Source organism: Eptatretus burgeri, chromosome 16 (assembly GCF_056783735.1).
Source record: "Eptatretus burgeri isolate ZD-2024b chromosome 16, Ebu_testis_v1, whole genome shotgun sequence".
Lineage (NCBI taxonomy): Eukaryota > Metazoa > Chordata > Myxini > Myxiniformes > Myxinidae > Eptatretus > Eptatretus burgeri.
This window is the reverse complement of record NC_140976.1, coordinates 13,068,222-13,088,232: the sequence shown is the minus strand read 5'-3', so window position 1 is coordinate 13,088,232 and position 20,011 is coordinate 13,068,222. Positions and strand designations below refer to the sequence as shown.

General features: G+C 45.1%; 1 protein-coding gene across 8 annotated transcripts in view; it reads left to right on the top strand.

Moving 5' to 3' along the window:
• The window catches only part of LOC147010543 (uncharacterized), a 72,395-nt gene that overhangs the window by 1,224 nt on the left and 51,160 nt on the right, over window positions 1-20,011 (top strand). For 5 of the 8 annotated variants that reach the window (XM_085859681.1, XM_085859679.1, XM_085859677.1 and 2 more), the window contains exons 1-3: window positions 12,556-12,797; window positions 17,148-17,234; window positions 17,440-17,520. In XM_085859681.1, coding sequence (XP_085715807.1) covers window positions 12,692-12,797; window positions 17,148-17,234; window positions 17,440-17,520 — 274 coding nt within the window. In that variant the 5' untranslated portion in view covers window positions 12,556-12,691. Of the gene's footprint in view, window positions 1-10,726; window positions 10,746-12,555; window positions 12,798-17,147; window positions 17,235-17,439; window positions 17,521-20,011 lie in introns of those variants that run through there. The other 3 variants (XM_085859682.1, XM_085859680.1, XM_085859683.1) reach the window with 2 other exon arrangements.

Below are 20,011 nucleotides of genomic sequence, written 5' to 3'. Positions count from 1 at the left end.
AAGAGTTCCAGTTTTGTCGCCTTTCTGGGACTTGGCCATAATCCGCCACTCGGCATGCCAAAGCACCTTGCTTCTCGATGCACACGCATGTTCACAATGAACCCCCAAACATCCCGTATCTCTCAGAGCAGTGTTTGATTTGTTTAGTGACATGTTAAGAACTGTCATCGCTTTGATGTTGAGCATCCCTCATAGATATATATATATATATATAATTTACCCTAGCCCTAATCTTCCACTCTCTTGGAGCCACTCCTTGTACTTTGTACCAGGTCTCGAGGTCATCTCGTCTCTGCTTATCCATAAACTTATTTCCATTGGAGTAAAGTTTGTAGTCGCAGCATAGTGAATGGGGTTTCTCTTCGAGATTTATTTTCTTTGAGACTCTACACACACTTGAATAAAAGCTCCTGCAAGATGTTTAAATGTTGACAGTTGTGGCTAAGGTTTAATTTTTCTTTTTAATTTTTCCCTCTGATCCTCCCTCAGGCCTGTATTTCATTAATTGTCTGTTATTTATTATTATTATTATTATTATTTTTTTTCCAGAAAGTTCCATGGTCTCATTCCGATTTGACTGCCACTCTCTCACCTTGATGGTACCTGTGTCGACCGTGATTGAAGTTCTGCTCGGTATTCGGCGACCATTAAAAAACAGTTTAATATCCCCACTCCCCCCCCTCCCATTACAGATGACCCTTGTTGATTTAACATTGCACCCAAATTTGTTTTATTTTATCTCTCTTTCTTTCTTGTAGCAGTCTTCTTCCCCAAGAGTATAAGCAAGGAAGTCCATTGAACCTCAGCTTGTTCCTATTAATTCTGCTGCTGTTACGAGAGCATGACTTGCTAACCTACATTTGAGGGGGACACACATGCTTGAAGAGATGAGTGAGGAGTCCGAATTTGACCATGGTTTTGTTTGTTTGTTTGTGTGTTCAGCTTATTTGCTGAACCCCAGATTGTGTAGTCTATGCTCCTACATTAGACCTTTAAGGGAATCCTGAGACTTTTTGTAGAGGTTATGTGCACACGACAATCTATTTCATGTCCATACGTGGTGTCAAACCCCTCCATAATCTGTGCTCTCTCCTCCCCTCCCCCCCAACCTCGTCTCGCACCCCTTCCCCACAGCACCTCACCCTCCCTGCCATTGTCGTATCCTCATTGGTCTCCCCCCCCCCCCGTCGTATCCTCATTGGTCTCCCCCCGTCGTAGTCCACCCTGCACCCCTTCCACAGCAACCCCTTGCCATCCCAGCCCTGCACCCCCATATTGTTATGGATTTGGAAGCTTACTGCACTCAGCATTCAGGTTCTTGTAGAACAGTTATATCGGTAAGTGTGTGTTTCTCGTTAGGGTCCCGTCCCTCGTCTAATGGGAATTAAATGTTCATGCACTGCGGAGTTATTTTGGTCGTCAGGGTTTTCTTTTACATTTTTATATCAACAACTTTCTAATTATGACACCTGCCTTCGCTTCCTTCCACCATCCTCCACCATCACCATTGCACGCGTGTGTGTCAGCACGTACGTGGGCGGAGTTCACAATGACCTGACGTCTCTCTCGCCCAATCCGGGGGGATGCGAGCGAGGTTGCCACCGGTCGGCCAATAAGTGCAGCCCAAGCAGGACAATGTTACTCTCCTTGTTTGAGGGGCGGTCTGCCACGGCGGCCATCACCCCCCCCCCGGTCCAATCAGCGGACTTGGCGCCCTTTTGGCCAATCACGGGGGCGACGAGCGAATCGCGCGATGCGGTCCGACCAATGAGGCGAGCGGCCAGAAGAAGAAGAAGAAGCCCCTTCCTCCTGAGGAGAAAGTGTGGTTGTCGGGACGAGCGTGAGAAACATTTAAGGGAATCCTAGTGGTTGGGAGGTGTGCATTTCGCAGTTTGTTTTTGTTTTCACGTCGAGTCTGCTGGAGTTTTGCGTCCTGAATCTGCTTCAGTGCGCGTCTCTGCCTGGGTTTGCGGTGGACTGCATCCCGCACTTCGAGGGTGTCTCATCAGGCGCGTTGCAGCGAGCGGTCGAGTTTCATCGGGGGAGATCGCCTTGTCTCGCCTCCGCTGGATTCGGCTGCCCTGGTCCATCCTTTGGCAACCGGAGCTCCAGGAAGGGGTGGACGACCAGCCGCGTGCTCACGGCCATGTAGCCAGCCGTCCTGACTCCCAGCCGAACTATCCTCCTCGGCTGGAGAGCCGAATAAAGACCCGGCGGGTCCATTTCTTTTTTTTGGGTGTGCATCTGTGTGTGGGCCCGTCTGTAAGTAGAACTGTTAAGTGTTTTTGTTGTATATTGTTCACATATCGTAGTCGTGATAACTCTGTCCTTACGTGCTCCCCTCTTCCTCATATTGTAAAATAAATACTCCTATTGTTGAATGTATCAGCTCGTTTCTGTGTTTCTATCATTGGTTTGCCGCCCTGCGAACGGGAACTAGGAGGCCTCATTGCTGCTGTAATTGTGCATTTGGACCGACGGACCTCGGTAACCATCCGCTCGGGTTACGCACGGTTCGAGCACGCTAATGGCTCGTTCCGCTCGAGCTCTGCCGAGGGTGAATTTCCTCGGTAGTTTGGACGACGTGGGTATTTTAGGTAAATTGAAATTGGCAATCGACCCTATCCCACGCGGTCGACCAATTGGCGATCTTCGGTCCGATAAGGGACCCGTCGGCTCCGGAGTTATCCGGGGTGACGACCTGTAAATTCCGGGTGTTCGTTGGAGCCGACTCTACTGCTCCATCTAGCGGTCGTGCTCGCCACCGAAACTCGGCCCACAAGAATATTTCCTAACCCCCACAGTTTCGCTCCTCGCTGTCGCTTTGTCTCCCCAGATCTCATCCCTCCAAGCACCACCCTCCTCCCCCGCAGCTTTGCCACCTGAGCTCCGTACCCTCCATAGTTTCGCCCCTTGTAGCTTCGCCCTCCTCACACCTCACCCTTTCCCTCTCACTCTCCTTGCTCCTTTCCACATTCCTGCATCCTACCAGTAGCTTGTTTCCCCCTGTTCCTAAGTGTCTGGACCTCAAACAGCCAAGGCCTCCGTTCCAACCTGACATCTGTCAATCCAGGCTGCTGCCGAAAAACCAGACATCTGTTTCACAGAATCCTTCCTCCGACAGGATATCCCTGACTCCTTTGTGTGTCTCCCTAATTGTTGTCTTTTCTGGCTTGTTGACCCGAATCCAGTCCTGGTAGCGGAGTTTCACTGTCCACCAATAACTCCATTTCTCATTCTCCATGTACTGCTCAAGTACACTTAACCAAACTCCAGAAGTACATCTGGCTGCGACTTCCCCTCTGTTCTCACATCATGTTTGTCTGTGTTTTTTGCTGGCTTCCTTCGTGACTTAAATTGCATGTCTGTTTCTCATACAACCTGGACCACTTTTTAACCACTCATTCCAACTCTCTCTTCCTCATATCTGGTGATTTCAATTGTCACAATGTCACCAGGCTGGGTGTTGGTTCCTCTGTCACCAGCCGTGGCACTTAAGCGAAGGACTTCTATGACTCTGTGAGACCGACTCGATCTGTAAACATTCCCACCCGGATTTCTGTCCATGGCAAATCCTCCCTTCTGGATTGGATGACGACCAACGTCCCCGCCAATGTCTCATGCTCTTCTTCTGCTCTAATTGGTTCATCTGATCTTGTGCTTGTGCAAGTCAGCATCTCTCTTGCCATTGTCAAAGAAGAGCCTCAGTGCCAGTGAATCTGGCAGAAAACAAACTGGCAGGCACTACAAGCAGCCATTACACTTCTATACCTACCACCTCTGATATGAACTCGGCCTGGGAATTCTTCCACAGTTACCTGCCCTCCCTTGTACATACAGTCGTGGCCAAAAATATTGGCACCCTTACACTTTTTTTCAAATAACTCACTATTTCTCCAGAAATGAGTTGAAATTGACAAAAGTATTTGGTCTCCACAATACTTTATTTCACTGTAAACATTACAGAACCTTTGTTTTTAATTCAAAACTTCATACATCCTTTTAAATCAGAAAATAAAAGAAATGTCATTGACAAAATTATTGACACCCTGGATTTACTATTTGGTAGCACAACCATTGGACAAAATAACTGCAGTCAAGCGCTTCCTACACCTCTCTACTGGCAGTTTAGCCCACTCTTCTTATGCAAACTGCTCCAGTTCTCCCAGATTTGAAGTGTGCCGTCTCCGAACTGCTGTTTTCAGATCTCCCCACAGGTGTTCGATGGGATTTAGATCTGGACTCATTGCTGGCCATGTCAGAACAGTCCAGAGTTTTGAGTTGAACAATTTCTAGGTGCTTTTTGAAGTGTGGGGTCATTGTCCTGCTGCAAGACCCATGACTTTTGACGGAGACCCAGCTCTCTGACACTGGGTTGAACATTGTGCTCCAAAATGCCTTGGTAATCTCCTGATTTCATGATGCCATGCACACATTCAAGGCAGCCAGTGCCAGAGGCAGCACAGCAACCCAAAACATCACTGAACCTCCTCCATGTTTGACTGTAGGGAAGGTGTTCTTTTCTTTGAAGGCTTCCTTTTGTTTTCTGTAAACATAGAGATGATGTGCTTTACCAAAAAGCTCTACTTTGGTCTCATCTGTCCACAGGACATTCTCCCAGAAGGATTTTTGGCTTGTTCAGGTGTGTTTTGTCAAACTCCAGTCAGTCTTTCTCTCTCAGCAGTGGGGTCCTCCTGAGTCTCCTACCATAGAACCCCCTTTCATTGAGTTGGCGACGGATGGTGCAAGTTGAAACTGTCGTACCTTGTGTATGAAGGTCAGCTTGAACCTGTTTGGCAGTTGATCGAGGTGCTTTCTCCACCATTCGAACAATCCTTCGCTGCAATCTTCGATCAAGTTTTCTCTTGTGGCGACGTCCAGGGAGGAAAGCTACAGTGCCATGAGCCTGAAAGCATTGTGTATGGTGGACACAGGAACATCAAGGTCTCTGGAGATGGACTTGCAGCCTCGAGATTGTCCATGCTTGGCTACAATCTTGTGTCTGAGTTCCTCAGACAATTTTTCTGATTTTCTTTCTTTTCTCCATGCTCGTTGTGGTGCACACAGTGACACAAAACAGCAGAATGACTTATTTCTCTCGTCGAACTGATTGAATGAGTGGTGTTTATTTTGCAGGCACCTGTAACTCACCGCAGGTGAGTTAAATTCCAAAGTCAAGGAGAATAACCTGCTTGAAATATAATCATTTCTAACAACTTCTGAAAGGTGCCAATAATATTGTCCGGGCCATTTTAGGATTTCTGTGTGGAATAAGCTAAGATTTAGTATTTTTTTCCAGCTTTTTTTTTGTTTTGTTCCCCTGCAAACCAAAGAAATACATATGTGGATACCAAAATATATTTTTTTAATGTCAACATTTTTCTGGAAGAGGATTCCAATATTTTTGGCCACAACAGTAGATTCGTACCATCTCGTTTTCAGTTGTCATACCCATGTACACTGAAAACTGTGGTGTGGCAGTTGCCTTGAAACTTGCATTTTCTTCCTGGAAGGCATATTTGATCGAAGGTAACCTCAGATCATTCCACAAAGCCTACAACAAGTGTGCACTCTCAAGAGATCCAGAAAACATCTGTCCAACCTCAAGAGTGAACTTTCAAATCTGTCCATCCCCTATAATCTTGTGCTGCCATGCCAAGTCTGTCTCTCGAGTATGCTTCTCCATTCCCTCGCTTCAAATGGCACCATAGCCGACTCTGCTCGTGAGAAGGCCGAATGCCTCAATTCTGTGTTTGCTTCAGATTATTGTCCCCAACATCTCGTTCTCTGTACCCACCCTACCAAATGGCACCTCACTGCTCCTGGACTCTGTCAATTTGCACCTGAGAAGGTGGAGAAGGTTCTGGCAACCCTTGACTCTGATTTGTCAGCTCGCTTGTCCTTAAAAACATGCTCTGCTGCTCTTGCGCTTCAACCCTGCTCTTTTCACCCCGTCATTTGCTCTATGTCATATTGTTACGAATCTGGAGCCTTTTGCACACAGACAGCAGTCCCCGTAGCTGAGCTATTTCTATAAGTATGTGTTTATAGTTAGAATCCCTCCTGTGTCATGGGAATTTTGTGTGTGCTGCGAGTTATTTTATAGTCAAGTTTATTACATCAAAAACAACAACAACAACACCATCCCTGACTCAACCCGGTCACCATTGCCCACGTGTTTTTTGGCTGAAGGCGTGGGCGGAGCCTCCATCGCCTCAGATCGAGGCTCTGCTCCAAGGAAGGGCATGGGACGTTTCCTCCAGCCAATGAGCGAAGGGTGAACATCGTACGCGCACACCAGCCAATGGGAGGCGAGCATGCCGAAAGCTACTACGGCGCCTCGTCCAATCAGGAGGCGAGTGGAAAGGAAATAAACCACTCCCACCTCAAGAGAGTAGAGCAGTGATCGTGGCGACTGCTGAGCGTCTGGTCTTGGTGGCGATTGGCTTCGTCTGTGGTCGTGGTGGCTTGGTCTCGGTCGTCGTCTGCGGTCCTTTGCGGTGGATTCTCGTGGTAGTGGCGGCCGAGCTGCCAGGGACGTGTGCCGTGGACTTCGGGTCATGGGTTCGAGTCCCACCGTGGTGGTTTGGAGTCTGTGACCGCACGAGGTGGGAAGGTACCCCGGCCCGGCTCGACCGAATAAAGACCCACGGCGTCCAGTTTAGTGTGTGTGTGTGTGTGTACGTGTGTGTGTGTGTGTACGTGTGTACGTGTGTGTACGTGTGTGTGTGTGTGTGTGTGCGTGTGTGTGCGTGTGTGTGTGCGTGTGCGTGTGCGTGTGCGTGTGTGTGTGTGTGTGTGTGTGTGCGCGTGTGTGTGCGTGTGTGTGTGCGCGTGTGTGTGCGTGTGTGCGCACGTGTGTGCGCACGTGTGTGCGCACGTGTGTGTGTACGTGTGTGTACGTGTCCGTGGGCCCCGTCTGTAAGTAGAATCGTTAAGTGCCTTGTTCATTGTACATTACATTTCTTTATTTGTACTAACTCTGCTCTGTGTCTCCCTCCCTGATTATTGCCTATTGTAAAATAAATCCCCGTGTTAAATGTTCCAGTTCGTTGTTCGTGTTTTCTTTCATTCACCCAGCACCGTGTGGGTTTGAGAAATAGTAAGGCCGTCCGTGCCGTAAGTTGTCATTGGGACTGGCGTGGCTCTGGTAACTCCGCTCGGTGACTCCGGATCCGAGTCGTTACCTGTGACTCGGATCGGACAGAGTCTGCCGAGGATGTGGTTTTCCCCGGCAGTTGGACGACGTGGGTACTTCGGTATATTGAAATTAGGCAATTCACCCTACCCTACGTCGTCAAAATATTGGTGACCACGGTCCGCTAAGGAACCCATGACCTATGGAGTTATCCAAGGGTTACGACCTAAATTCCGGGTGTTCGGTGGGAGACGACTCTACTGCTCCACCTTGTGGTCGTTTATCGCCACCGAACCCCGGCCCACAACAATATTACATCTGCTTGAAAATTGCCTGTCATTGCATTATAAAGGGTGCAAAAAATAATTCCCTTAACTCCAGACCTGGCAGCTTACTTCGTCATTAGCAAGATCATGGAATCCATATTTTTTGTTTATAAATAAATCCTTCCTTTTCTCCAACAAGCTCATCGCGGATCACCAATTTGGTTTCGGACCAGGTCACTCCACCTTGGACATTTTCTCCCAACAATGGATGGTGGCCGTCGATGTCACACCAGATCATTGCCATCTCTCTGGACGTATATTGTGCTTTTGATAGTCTGGTATCCTGCCTTTTTCTCTGCCGATGGCATCCAAAGCCAACTCCACACATGGCTGGCTGACTTCCTCCATTTTTGGAGCTGTGTGGATTTCAACAGAATCCTTTCATCTCCTCTCTATCAAGGCTGGGTTGCCCAAGGCAGTGTTCTGGACTCAGTCCTATTCCTGATCTTGATCAACGTTCTCTCCAGCTCTGGAAAATACTCATCTATTTACTGATGACTCCACCCTCTGCCATGACATCCCTCATCCTTCAGCTAGGCAGGCTGCAGCCTCTTCCTGCTCTTCATACCTTGACAAAATCACAAACTGGTCAAACACTTGGAAAATGAGGTCTAACAGTAAAGTTCCATGACTGATGTTTTTTCTTGACAGGTGGCAGCACTGGCTTGGGTTTCATAAATGGCCGTGCGTTGTAATCTTCCTGACAGTACCGTGTTAGCCGTTGCATCGATTGGTTGTGTTTTGTAGCTGTACTGTTCGAATTTTAAGTGTTGCATTCGTCTGAAGCTTAACGATAAATTTATGAAATAGTCAATCGAGAATCACCATTAGGTTTTTGAAAAACTAAATAAAGATCTGTGACCAATGAACTAAATGGTTTTCAGACCACAACTTCCAAGGGTGCTTTGAAGCATGGCAGTGACGTTGACGAGCGTGTCTAGACTCCCAGAGAGATTACTTTGAAGGCGACCACGAAACATAATTGGTGCGTTTACAACAAAATTTTCTATTGCCGTAATCCTGAAACTTTATTGTCGGACCTCGAATGTCGAATGAATGTCGACCTTGAATTGTGACAATGCTCCTTCCCTCCTCCCTCCCTCCCCCCTCTCCACCCCCCCCAATAAAATAAAAAAAAGACTGGCAAACCCTCCCATCTGCTTTCTTAATGATCCTCTTTAGGAGGTTTAGTCATTCAAACTCTTGTCTTGCTATCAGCCATGACGTTTCTTGGGCAAATCACATTACAAGTTGTCCTACAAAGCCAGATGGTGGTGACGGGGCATGATGATAAGGGTGGTGGTGGTGATGGTGTGGACGAGGACTGATCATGATTTTGATGATTATGATGATCATGGTGATGCGGCATGGTTCTGTTGCTGTTGTTGAAGGTGATTGAAACAACATGTTGGGATTTATGGGGCTGTTGAATTCCTTGTGCGTTTTCAGTTGACGGAGCCGTGTGACTTGTGTAAAAGTGTTCTGTTATGCTGGTTGTGTAAATTTTTTTGTGGAAATGAGTGAATGTCCTCAGGTTACACTGTTCAAGTTGATTAATATATATATATATATATATATATATATATATATATATATATATATATATTTTTTTTTTTCAACACCCTCAATGGTATCTTTTGTTTTGGGAAAGGGTTTTCAACATACCTGTTGAAAAGCGAGCTCGGTGTGACTTTTCTGAGTATGGGTAACTTTGCATGCCGAGTGAACCGATCAACAGGGTTAACTGAGTGTGTTGCAGCACACTCACTTTCGTGCAGACGAATGTAAATATTTTTGCACGTCGAAGCGAATGCATAATTTGAACCATTTTCCTAATTGTAATGATGTTTCTTTAATTTTGTTTAATCCCCCCACGTGTTAATTGTCAGCATCCATTTTTGGCATGATTGATGGTCCACGTGTCGATAGCTTGGATGTTCTCGTGTTTTTTTGTTTTGTTTTTTTTTCATGGAGAAAACGGAGCCTTTTGGACCCACAAGGCAGACCAGGTTAAAACATCGGTCACTTTTTGAGTGTGGAAGGTTTGTTTTTGGTGAGGTGTGCGGTAGTTTTTATTGCCGATTCCCTTTTGATGGGTTTGGTTCAAACCCTTTTCGTTTCTTTTATTTCATTAAATGCATTTTGAAGTTCAGGTTTCTGAAAATGCAAATGGTGCCATCGTAAGCCTAATCTGTAAAAATAATGAAATAAATACATCCAGCAACCTGCTCGTGTGACACTGACACTGACGCGGTTGGGCATGTTACTTTTTGGTTCTCTTGAGAACCAAGACCTGTTAGTTTGTGGCTCCGTAGTTCAGAAAAGCCGTGCGGTTCAGTCAGTTGTCACGGTGGATCGAGATGCGTGCTTCTTGCCCTGATTAAACCAGGTCGGTTACCCCCAGGGCCGCAGGTGCTTGAAGTGAACCCGGTGAATTTGGTATTCCAATTTTTATTACTTTACTTTAATGCAGTAAGTTTAAGGTGGTTTGACCAACTTTGCAATATTGGCTTTACTGTGTAGTCCAGGGTTTTGTGTGCCTTTTCATGGTGAGAGAAAAGATGAGGGATCACCAGAATTGTGTAACGAGCAAACTTACTTGCTTTGATGGCTGTGGTTGTCACTGTGAAGTCGAGGAATGCCTTTTGGCATGTTCAAACATCTCACCACCAAGCCACAGTACCACACCGTTGTGAATGTCCATCGAATTATATTAATTATACATTGACTCGTACTTTTTGAAGGGTTTGTAAAAAGTGTGATGTACAAAATAATCCTGTTTGGAAAATGATGGCATCATAGAGTTGTCACCTGTAAATAGGCTTCAAAGGCCCAACGCCTGACTTTGGGGGGTGGGGGGGGGGCATCACCAACTGTGACCCAAATATCATGGCATTTTTTTATCGACCACAGGCATGCCTAACCCTAACCCCAACTGCCTGTGTGCTCCCGGTGATGACATTAAATTCTGTTCTCTGCTGCAGAAATAAATAACTTCCCTGTTGTGTCCATCTTGTTTACCCCATGTAGTCCACCCCATCCCTCTCCCTTCCACAGATCTCATATCTTTGTTCCCCGCTTCTTTTTTTCCTTTCTCTCTCCTGCCCTTCTTGTCTCCTGCTCCCCTTTTTTGTGTGTTTCTGTGCGTTTGCTGTCATATGATTCTCAACGGTGTATACAAATTTTTTTTTTTTTTTTTAAACTCAGATGCATTTTCCTGATTTTCATTCATTTTATTTTTGCAGGATGAATGATTCTGCTCTTAGCATTGCTGGAGTAACGTACGTCATCTAATCTCTTTGTTACCTCTGTCACCGAAGGTGAAGGACATAGTTTTCACCCCTTTCTGTCTGTTTCTCTGTTTGCTTGTGAACAAGATGTTTCAAAAAGTTGGGGAAGGATCCGGATGAAATTTTTGTGGACAGGTTGGGTTTGTGACGAGGACGAACTGATTAGATTTTGGCGAAGATCTGGATCTGACGAGTAGAATTTTAAAATTGATTCTTCACCATTGAGAGATGAGGCCAAAAACGATATATAGCACGGTATCTCAAAAAGTTGAGGACAAATTCGGACGAAACTTGGTGGCCATGTTGGGTGTGTGGCAAGGACTAATTGATTCGATTTTGGTGAAAATCTGGAGACGAGAATTATTTAATTTTTTACTGATTCTTCACCATTGAGAGATGGGGTCAAAAACAATATCTAGCATGATGTGTCTGTGTGGTGCCCGAAATGTTCTCGTGGATCAGGCATTGCGTGGCGGAGGTATGCGCTCTACCGAGTGTCCTTTCTAGTTGATGGGCTCGTGTGTGTGTGTGTGTGTGTGTGTGTGTGTGTGTGTGTGTGTGTGTGTGTGTGTGTGTGTGTGTGTGTGTGTGTATATGTGTGTGTGTGTATATGTGTGTGTGTGTGTGTGTGTCCCAGTGCTGCTTGTGGTCATTTAAAAACATTTTTTTACTTTACACCACATTGGTGGGAATCGGTCATTCTGGTTCTAACCCCCTCCCCTCTTCCCCCTCATGCATTTCCTTATTTGTCCCGGCGCCACTTCCTGGCATGTATGACGGCACTTGGGCCGGACTGACATGCTATTTGGAGTCGGTGATGTAGTGACAGCTGCCATGCTGTAAGAGGTGCCCTGGTGATGCAGTTGCTTCCGTGAGCAAAGCGAAGCCAATGCACGAAGCTTGTCATTCTTCAACCGTTCCATGATTCATTCCCGATCGTGGTCAGAAAGAGGATGGCTCTGCGTCATACTGGCACACGTCATGCTGTTTGTTAAAGCTTGTCTGGCTTGTTTTAAAACTTTGTTTTGCTGTTGTTAAGGAAAAATAAATGTTGAGGAAACTCTGAGTTGGAACTTTCACCCTTCCTTCCCCTGCACTGTCCCTCCTCATCTCTCCTACCCTATTCTTACTGCCTTTGTGTTCTCCTGATTTTCCCCCTCCCCCTCCCTTTCCAATATCTACCTTCCACCCTCATCATCATCATTGTTATTATGTTTTAAAAAATTTATTGCGCTCACTGACCCGAGGCTGTCCACCTCCAGTCTTGGTTTGTGTTGGGTTTGCTCTGCAGCCATTTTCAAACTGAGGTCAAAATATATTGTCAAACTGAAAATCGATCCCACGGCTTCTCTACAGGCGAAAGCCCTGACTGCTCTGGAAGTGGCGAATGCGAGGGGAGGATTAGGGGGACACAGTTCATGCTTGGCAATATGAGACGTAAAGTTCACCGCAGCTGCAAAAGGAGCTTTTTGAGTGGAATGCACCTGTTTGAGAAGAGAGCCGTTTGAGGTGTATGGAGGATGGACAACCAGAGATGACGAGAGCTAGCTGGCTGAGGGGTTTTATCCTGCTTGGAGAAGCTTGTACACTGCCATTTTTTGTGTGCTCGTGTTCCTTATTTAACCTTCAAGCTCTTCTTTTCAAAGCACCACCCTTTGTCATCTCTATCCCAGGTCCGTCCTTCCTAAATTCCGCTTCTCCATCTCCCACTCGCACTGAAATCATTCAGCCCTGGAAAGCTAAGGTTGATTGTCTGGCAGACATTTGCTCCACCTTCCCTTCCATTCGTTTCTCCTCCTCCTCTTCTCTACATTCTTCCACAACTGTTGGTTCGGGTCGGGTGTGACATTATCTCCTTGATAACGGCCGCATCCAAGCCGAGAGCTTCCCTGGTGATCTTAAATGGGTTACGTTTCTGCCAGGAGTCGGAACTGCTCATGGAGCCTGACGTGGTTTTGTCAGTTACCGGCCGATGTGAAGTTCCTGACCTGGTCGCCCTTATAGCGCCGTCTCAAAAGCCGGTTTCATGGCGACGCGATGAAGGCAAGGCCTGTTTGTTTGTTTTTGTTTTTTTTTAATCCTGTTTCTAATTGTCACTTCTATTTATTTACCAACTTGTGGGATGTCTGCATGTTTGTCGCTGACTAGAAGTTGTGAACTTTTTTTGGATTGTTTGTTTTACCGAGGTTGTCGTCTGCCTTTTTCTTGGACAACTTTTGACACCGACAGATTTTTGCCTCAAAATTCTGCCTTTTGATGTCGTCTCACTACTTTGTTTGAAAATAAAATAAATCTGACCAATGGCCTTGGACTTTAGACTTTTGTTCGAGTGACTCTCTCCTTCATCGCTATGGCAGTGCTTCTTGGCTGGATTGGTCGTGTGACGTCTGAGCCCCATTAACTTTGCCACACGCCGCTCCCATTGGCATGCTGCGTAGTGTTGCCAGTTATTTTTCTTTTTTCTTTTTCTCCACCACAGTGCCACACCCTACCTTCAAATAACCCCCTCACAGTTGCCCGCACACTTTTAATTTGCTCCGCAGAACAGCTGCTTGTCGCCAGGACGGGCACATTCAGGTCGCCACCGTGCACCACGTGTCACGAGGTGGAGTCGAAGGCGATTTACACAGATTTATTGGTGGAGTTGCATTCCGGTATTGGCTGAGGTTTGTGAGGAATGTTTGACAGTGCATGGGGTCCTTGGTGTCAAGGAATATTGTTCAGCAGGTGTGTATGTGTGTCAGCTGTAACATGAATAGGTCTTGGTGGAAAGAGGTGCAGGGGAGGGGGTGGGTGGCAAGTGATGTGAGAATAGGCCGATGTGGAGGTGGTGACGTGAGGTGAAGGATGGAAACAAAAGAAGAAGTTGTAATTGTGATGAAGCTGCTCACTGATTGGAGACTGGCAAGTGATATATAATCTCGTCGTGAGAATACAAGGTGTTTATTACCAAATAGGTTTAGGGTTGTGGCAAACCGGTGGAATTGTGAAACTTAGTTTTATTCCATTGTTTTCTCTTTCTCTTTCTCTTTCTCAAAGCTAACCATTCTACACTCCATCGCCCTCAGCACATTGCCACATTACTTTTTTTGGTTTGCAGAATTTTTCTGCTTCCCCGCAGCACCCCGCCCTACTTTTGAAGTTCAGTGGTGGAATTATTACCCCCACCACCGAAGGTGAAGGAGGTTGTGTGTTCACCCCTGTCTGTTTGTTAATTGCCGGAATCCTTTGGATTTCGGCAATTATGTTGGTCGGTTGCGTGTGTCATTCTGTGTGTCTGTTTGTCTGTTTGTTTGTGTGTTTGTTTACCCTATAGCAGCCACACCGTTTCAGCGATCGTGACCAAACTGGGTACAGACGTTGGCCGTGGTCCAACTTAGACACTTGTCGTTTTTGGTGAATGTAGGTCAAAGGTCAAGGTCACCGAAAAACCGAAATTCTTATTTTTGCAAAAATGGTTGTATTGACTTCAAACCAAATCAAAATGTGCATCTTCTAATACTGCATCTAACCATATGTCTCATTGTGGTGTCACACCAACACCCTTCTTAGCAGTCAGGTCAGGGGGTCAGGTCAAAACTTTCAAATTGCGATAAAAACGCCATTTCAAGTCCGATTGACTTCCAAGTTATGATCATGACCAAACCAAGTGTTATAACTCATCAAACGGTTGCACTATCAACTTGTAAGAACCAAATTGATTTCCAGGTTTTTGTTTTTTCAGAGATCATGGAGATATGACAAAGTTATTCCAGCAATTCCTTGCTCAACGAGCAATTTCGTTTGTTTGTGTACACGATATCTCAAAAAGTTGTAGACGGATCCAGATGAAATTTTGTTGTCAAGTTTGGTGTGTGACCAGGACAAACTGATTAGATTTTGGTGAAGATCCAGATCCAACGACAATTTGTAAAGTGGTTCTTCACCAGAGAGATAGGGCCAAAAATGATATATAGCACGATATCTCAAAAAGTTGTGGACGGATTTGTACGAAACTTGGTGGACACGTTGGGTGTGTAGTAAGGAAGAATTGATTCAATTTTGGTGAAGATCCGAATCTAGATACGAGAATTATTTAACTTTTATAAGCGATTTTTTTTTTTTTTATTTTTTTTTATTTTTTTTTTTAACCATTGAGAGATCGGGCCACAAACAATATAAATATATATATATATATATATATATATATATATATATATATATATATATATATATATATATATATATAATATAGTTACGGCTGTGGAAATTCGCAAACCACCATTCAGGGCCCGTAGGTGAGATATCTCTAAGTACATGTGTAGTTAGCCCAAACCCGTTGTATAGAGGGAATTTATGTGATTCAGTCGGGCTGCGATCCTTTGAGTTAGGCGTTTTTCTGTTCTATCTTTATTTTGAACCAACCACGTCCCATCACACAACAACCACCTTAACCACCACGCCAGCCATCGTCACCAACTACAACCACGCTCCAACCCTCAGACAACAACAACAACAACGCCAACAGCCACGACCTTTACCTTCACAACTCAATCCCGCAAACATCGCGCAAGGTGAATCGTAGGAGAGTGAGTCAGTTTTGGTTGGAGAGTGGAAGAGAGTCATCGAGAGAGTTGGGTTCTGGAGTCGGCTGAGAAGAGTTGCGGGAAGAGGCAAAGGAGCTCGGGTCCGAGGCGAGAAGGATGGCGGTCGGCTACGAGGTCGCGGTGGGGGATCGCTCGTCATGGGACCCAAGCCAGCCAGCCATCTCCCTCCCCCAGGGCATCAACAATTCCCCTTTCCCCCGCGCTGAGAGTGCAAAAGGGGGCCCCGTTCCCACCCCACTCCAAACGTCGTGCCAACGAAACCCGCCAAGGAGCACGGAGTCGGGGCACAGCGCGCGGCCACATCCGCGGCTCACCCGTCAACGCGTCACGAGGACGTGGGTAGGACCCCCCCCCCCCGGTCTCGCGGACCTGGCCGCTCCTCCAGGTCACGCGCACATATTGGCCTACAGGCCTGTCTGCCCCCTTGTCTCTGAGGGTGGCTTCTTTCCTTTGCTTTTGTGTAAATGTGTGTTGGCGCAGTCTGTAAAGTAGAACTTTATAAGTGTTGCCGTGTGTGCTCGTAGTCGGTAGTAACTCTGCGTCGTTGTTGCTTTTTTTTTTTCTGGTTGCTATATGTGCATTTTGACTGTGGCTGTATATATGTGCTTTCCGTGTGCCGGGAAATAAATGTGCATTGTGTGAACTGTTTTCCCGTTTCGCTTTGTCTTTTCTTTATTGACCCTCCATCCTGCTTCACGTAAAGGGTTAGTAGTGGGTGCAAAACGCCCGGTAAATAATCTGAACCGTCGAGGTCGACGATAACACCGCTCGGTTATCCCGATAGTACGGAATGTGCCGCCCAAGTGGCTCATGTCGAGTCGACCTGCGGTGAGGTACGATCGCCCGGTTTACCATCCGCGTGGGTACTTAGGTAGGTCGAGTTTGACGAACAACCCTATCCTACGTGGGTGGCCGATTGGCACAATTGTGGTGAGGTCGAAAGGCCCACCCGTGACTGGCTCCGGGCGATAGTTCCCGGAGGGTCACGACCGAATTGTCCGTCCGGTGGGCGACGCGGTCACGATTCGAGTGACGTGGCCGTCCGCACGCCGGCGGGCGCGAATTCACAACAATATATATATACATATATATATATATATATATATATATATATATATATATATATATATATATATATATATATATATATATATATATATATATATATATATATATATATATATATATATATATATATATATATATATATATATATATATATATATATATATATATATATATATATATATATATATATATATATATATATATATATATATATATATATATATATATATATATATATATATATATATATATATATATATATATATATATATATATATATATATATATATATATATATATATATATATATATATATATATATATATAGCATGATATTTCAAAAATGTATTGGGCACTATGTTCTCGTGGATCGGGCATTGCATGGTGGAGTGATGCACTCCACCGAGTGCCCTTCTAGTTTTCTTGTCAAATATTGCCTTTTATTCTGTGCAACTTTTTCTAGCTCCGTATAACTTTTGGGATATGGGTGTGTTGTTTAATTTTTTTCAAGGGTTTCCATTCTTGAAGTTAGTTGGTGAGGAAACTGCTGTCATGATATTTGGTTATGACCTTTTGCTCACCATTGCAGTTTGGGAAGAAAAATGTCCAATTGAAAGTTGTTTTGGTGTTTTCAAGCTTTATTGATGTGTTCCATCGAGTTGCTGCTTGCACCTGACTCGTAAGGGATTGATCCATACTTGGTGGTCTGAATTCTGTCCACTTTTTTTACTGTCTCTAGAGGGCCAGGAGAGCTCGCAGGGCTTGGACATCCCCTCTTCTCCTCGTCCCACCTCCTCACCATCCGCCCCAACGGCTGCTAAAGCAGGTAAACCACTCAATCCAGTATCACCCCATTCCCACCATTTGCTGATGTAACACTTGATTGTTCGTGGCTCGTGAACATTTAAATGACTGGCACCTTTAACTGCATCTGCCGGGCCTAATTTCCCCTTTGGGGTTTTATATTCCATATCTGCATTGACTGTCTGTCTTAGCCTAAATCCAACATGTTTCATTGCAATGTGACCCAGGGCTCGATGCCTCGAGTTCATCCACGGACGAACGAGTACGTCTGGCGAAGGAACGCCGCGAGGCACTTCAGCGTCAGCTCGGTACAACTTCCCTCCTTCCTCTTCCCTTTCATGCTTCTTCTTACTTCACTTTCATTTGGTCTGTTCCAAGTCCTGATTTTCATGCAATCCCACAACCTTTATCAGCACTCCATTTTTGAGGTGCAGAACTCTGCGAGGAGCCTGTTTCTGCTTTGCGTGGGTGCTTTGTTGTCTAATGTGCGTTACTCGTGTATTTGAGGATGCATATCTAGGCTTTTCCTTCTCATATAAAAATGATCTCCTTGATTCCCTCCCCAACTGAATAACTATTCACCTTGATCCATCTGTAACTTGGGAATAAATTAAACGATCTTGATCATTTGTTCTCTGTGAGATTGTGGTGGTGTTCTGTAATTTTGCATTCACCGGTTTAATGGCTGCACCCCCTGTTTACAACCACCCTTTTTATAGGTAAGGTAGATACTTTAATGACCCTGATCTGTCGAAGTGCAAATTTGCAATGAAAACGATCAATGTAATTTGGCCCATTGAACCTCGATATAATCTTTTGTCAACTACACGGTTTACTGCCTGTAACGAAGTGTTACTTGCTTATTTATTTAATGCAGTACTACATTGTCGGGTTTTCCCTACAAATTACCGAACGGTATTAATAATTGCCCCGCACACATGAAGCAAAAACATGTGGTTAAGCAATTGGTTCACTTTTGGCTCTATGTCGAAAAATGTCAGTTTATGATCGAGGAACAACTTGATTCCAATTGAATGCTGTATTTTGAACATGAATCGGAAAACGAACCTGCAGGTTTGCAGTAGCCGGTCATGCATGCGCATCGAGTAGTGAGATGATTTATTATTACATCAAAGGTGAAGGAGGTTACCTTTTCACCCCTTTCTGTCTGTCTGTCTATCTGTTTGTTTGTTTGTGTGCATGATATCTCAAAAAGTTGTGGACAGGTTGCGTGTGTGACGAGGATGAACTGATTTTATTTTGGTGAAGATCTTGATCCAGCTACTGGAATTTTTAAAGTGATTCTTCACCATTGAGAGATAGTGCCGAAAACGATGTATAGCACGATATCTCAAAAATGTATTGGGCCCGATAAGTTCTCGTGGATCGGGCATTGCGTGGCAGAGGTATGCGCTCTACCGAGTGCCCTTTGAGTTATTCTTGTTTTTATTTTAACTCTGTCTGGTAGTCAAACAAAATTGAATAACCATTCCAAACAGGAAACTTACCATTTTAAATGACACAAACAACAGGTCTGAAGAACTAATGTAACGTGTTAAATAAGGTTGTTTCAAACAAGCTGCATCAACAGTGATAAACTTCCAAAAAAAAAAAAGTATTTCTACAACTTCTAAAATCTTTATTTTTTATTTTGATTTAATAATGTACTTGAACAGTGTCGTACACAAATCCCCCCTGATATAGTTTTTATTTTTTATTTTTTTTCCCCCCAGTTTAAAATCCTGCCGTTTAACAGGACCTGGAAAAAAATATTCATGTCCTGAGGGCAGAGTAACTATGAGAATCGGTAAAATTTGCTGTCATGGCCTGACACCATTTTAAAATTCTGCATTCTGACAAATCTGGCACTGCATCGCATTGTGTGGTTACCATCATAGTCCTTCCTTGGCACACCTGAGCTCTTGACCACTTACAAAGCTTTCGTCCGCAGTCTGATGGAGTACCGCTTGCCTCTCTGGGTTGTTGCTCCCGTCTCTCACCTTTCTCGGCTTCACATTCTGGAAACCAAGACATTTAGGGTCATTGGTATCTCCCGAGATGAGGCTGAGTCTTTGGATCTCTCACTTTCTCACCGCAGGCAGGTCAGTGGTGTTTGTCTTCTACTGTCTCCTCTCTGGCCTCGCCCCCTCGCTCTCTCTGCAATATGTTCCCCCCCCATATTTCCGCAAGGTGCTCAAGGTCCGCCAACAACCCCCTTCTGGTAAAACTACCAAAATCAAGAATCACTGGTCACCTTCACCCTTTCATTCCTCTTTTTTTTTTCCACCTTTGGAACAAACTCCCACACTCTTCAATCCCACTCTTGCCTCCAGGTCTTCAAAACAGCTGTTCACCACCAACTCTTCTCTTTCCCCCCCCCCCCATCCACAACCTCGATCTTTTCTTCCCCTGCTAATTCACCCCAAACCCACCTCCTTCAAATTTCCTGCTTTCCTTCCTGAAAGTCCCTGTGGTGTCTATCTTGTTTACCCTGTGTACCCTGCCCCATCCCTCTCCCTTCCACACTTCTCATGTTTCTGTTCTTCACTTTTTTTTTCCTTCCCTCTCCCGTTCTGTGTTGGTTCTCTTGCGAGCCTCGACAGTGTATACAAAATAAACATTGTGGGTTTTGACATTGCGTCCTGATCATTCTGATATGTTCTGTTCTAGTTTTTTTTTTTGTTTTTTTTTTTCCCACAAGCCTTGATTGTGCATACTGTACAGGGTAAGGTGTTCTTTGAACTATATAGTTGACAAATAAATTTGGTTACATTTTCAAAATATTTATCTCTAACCCAA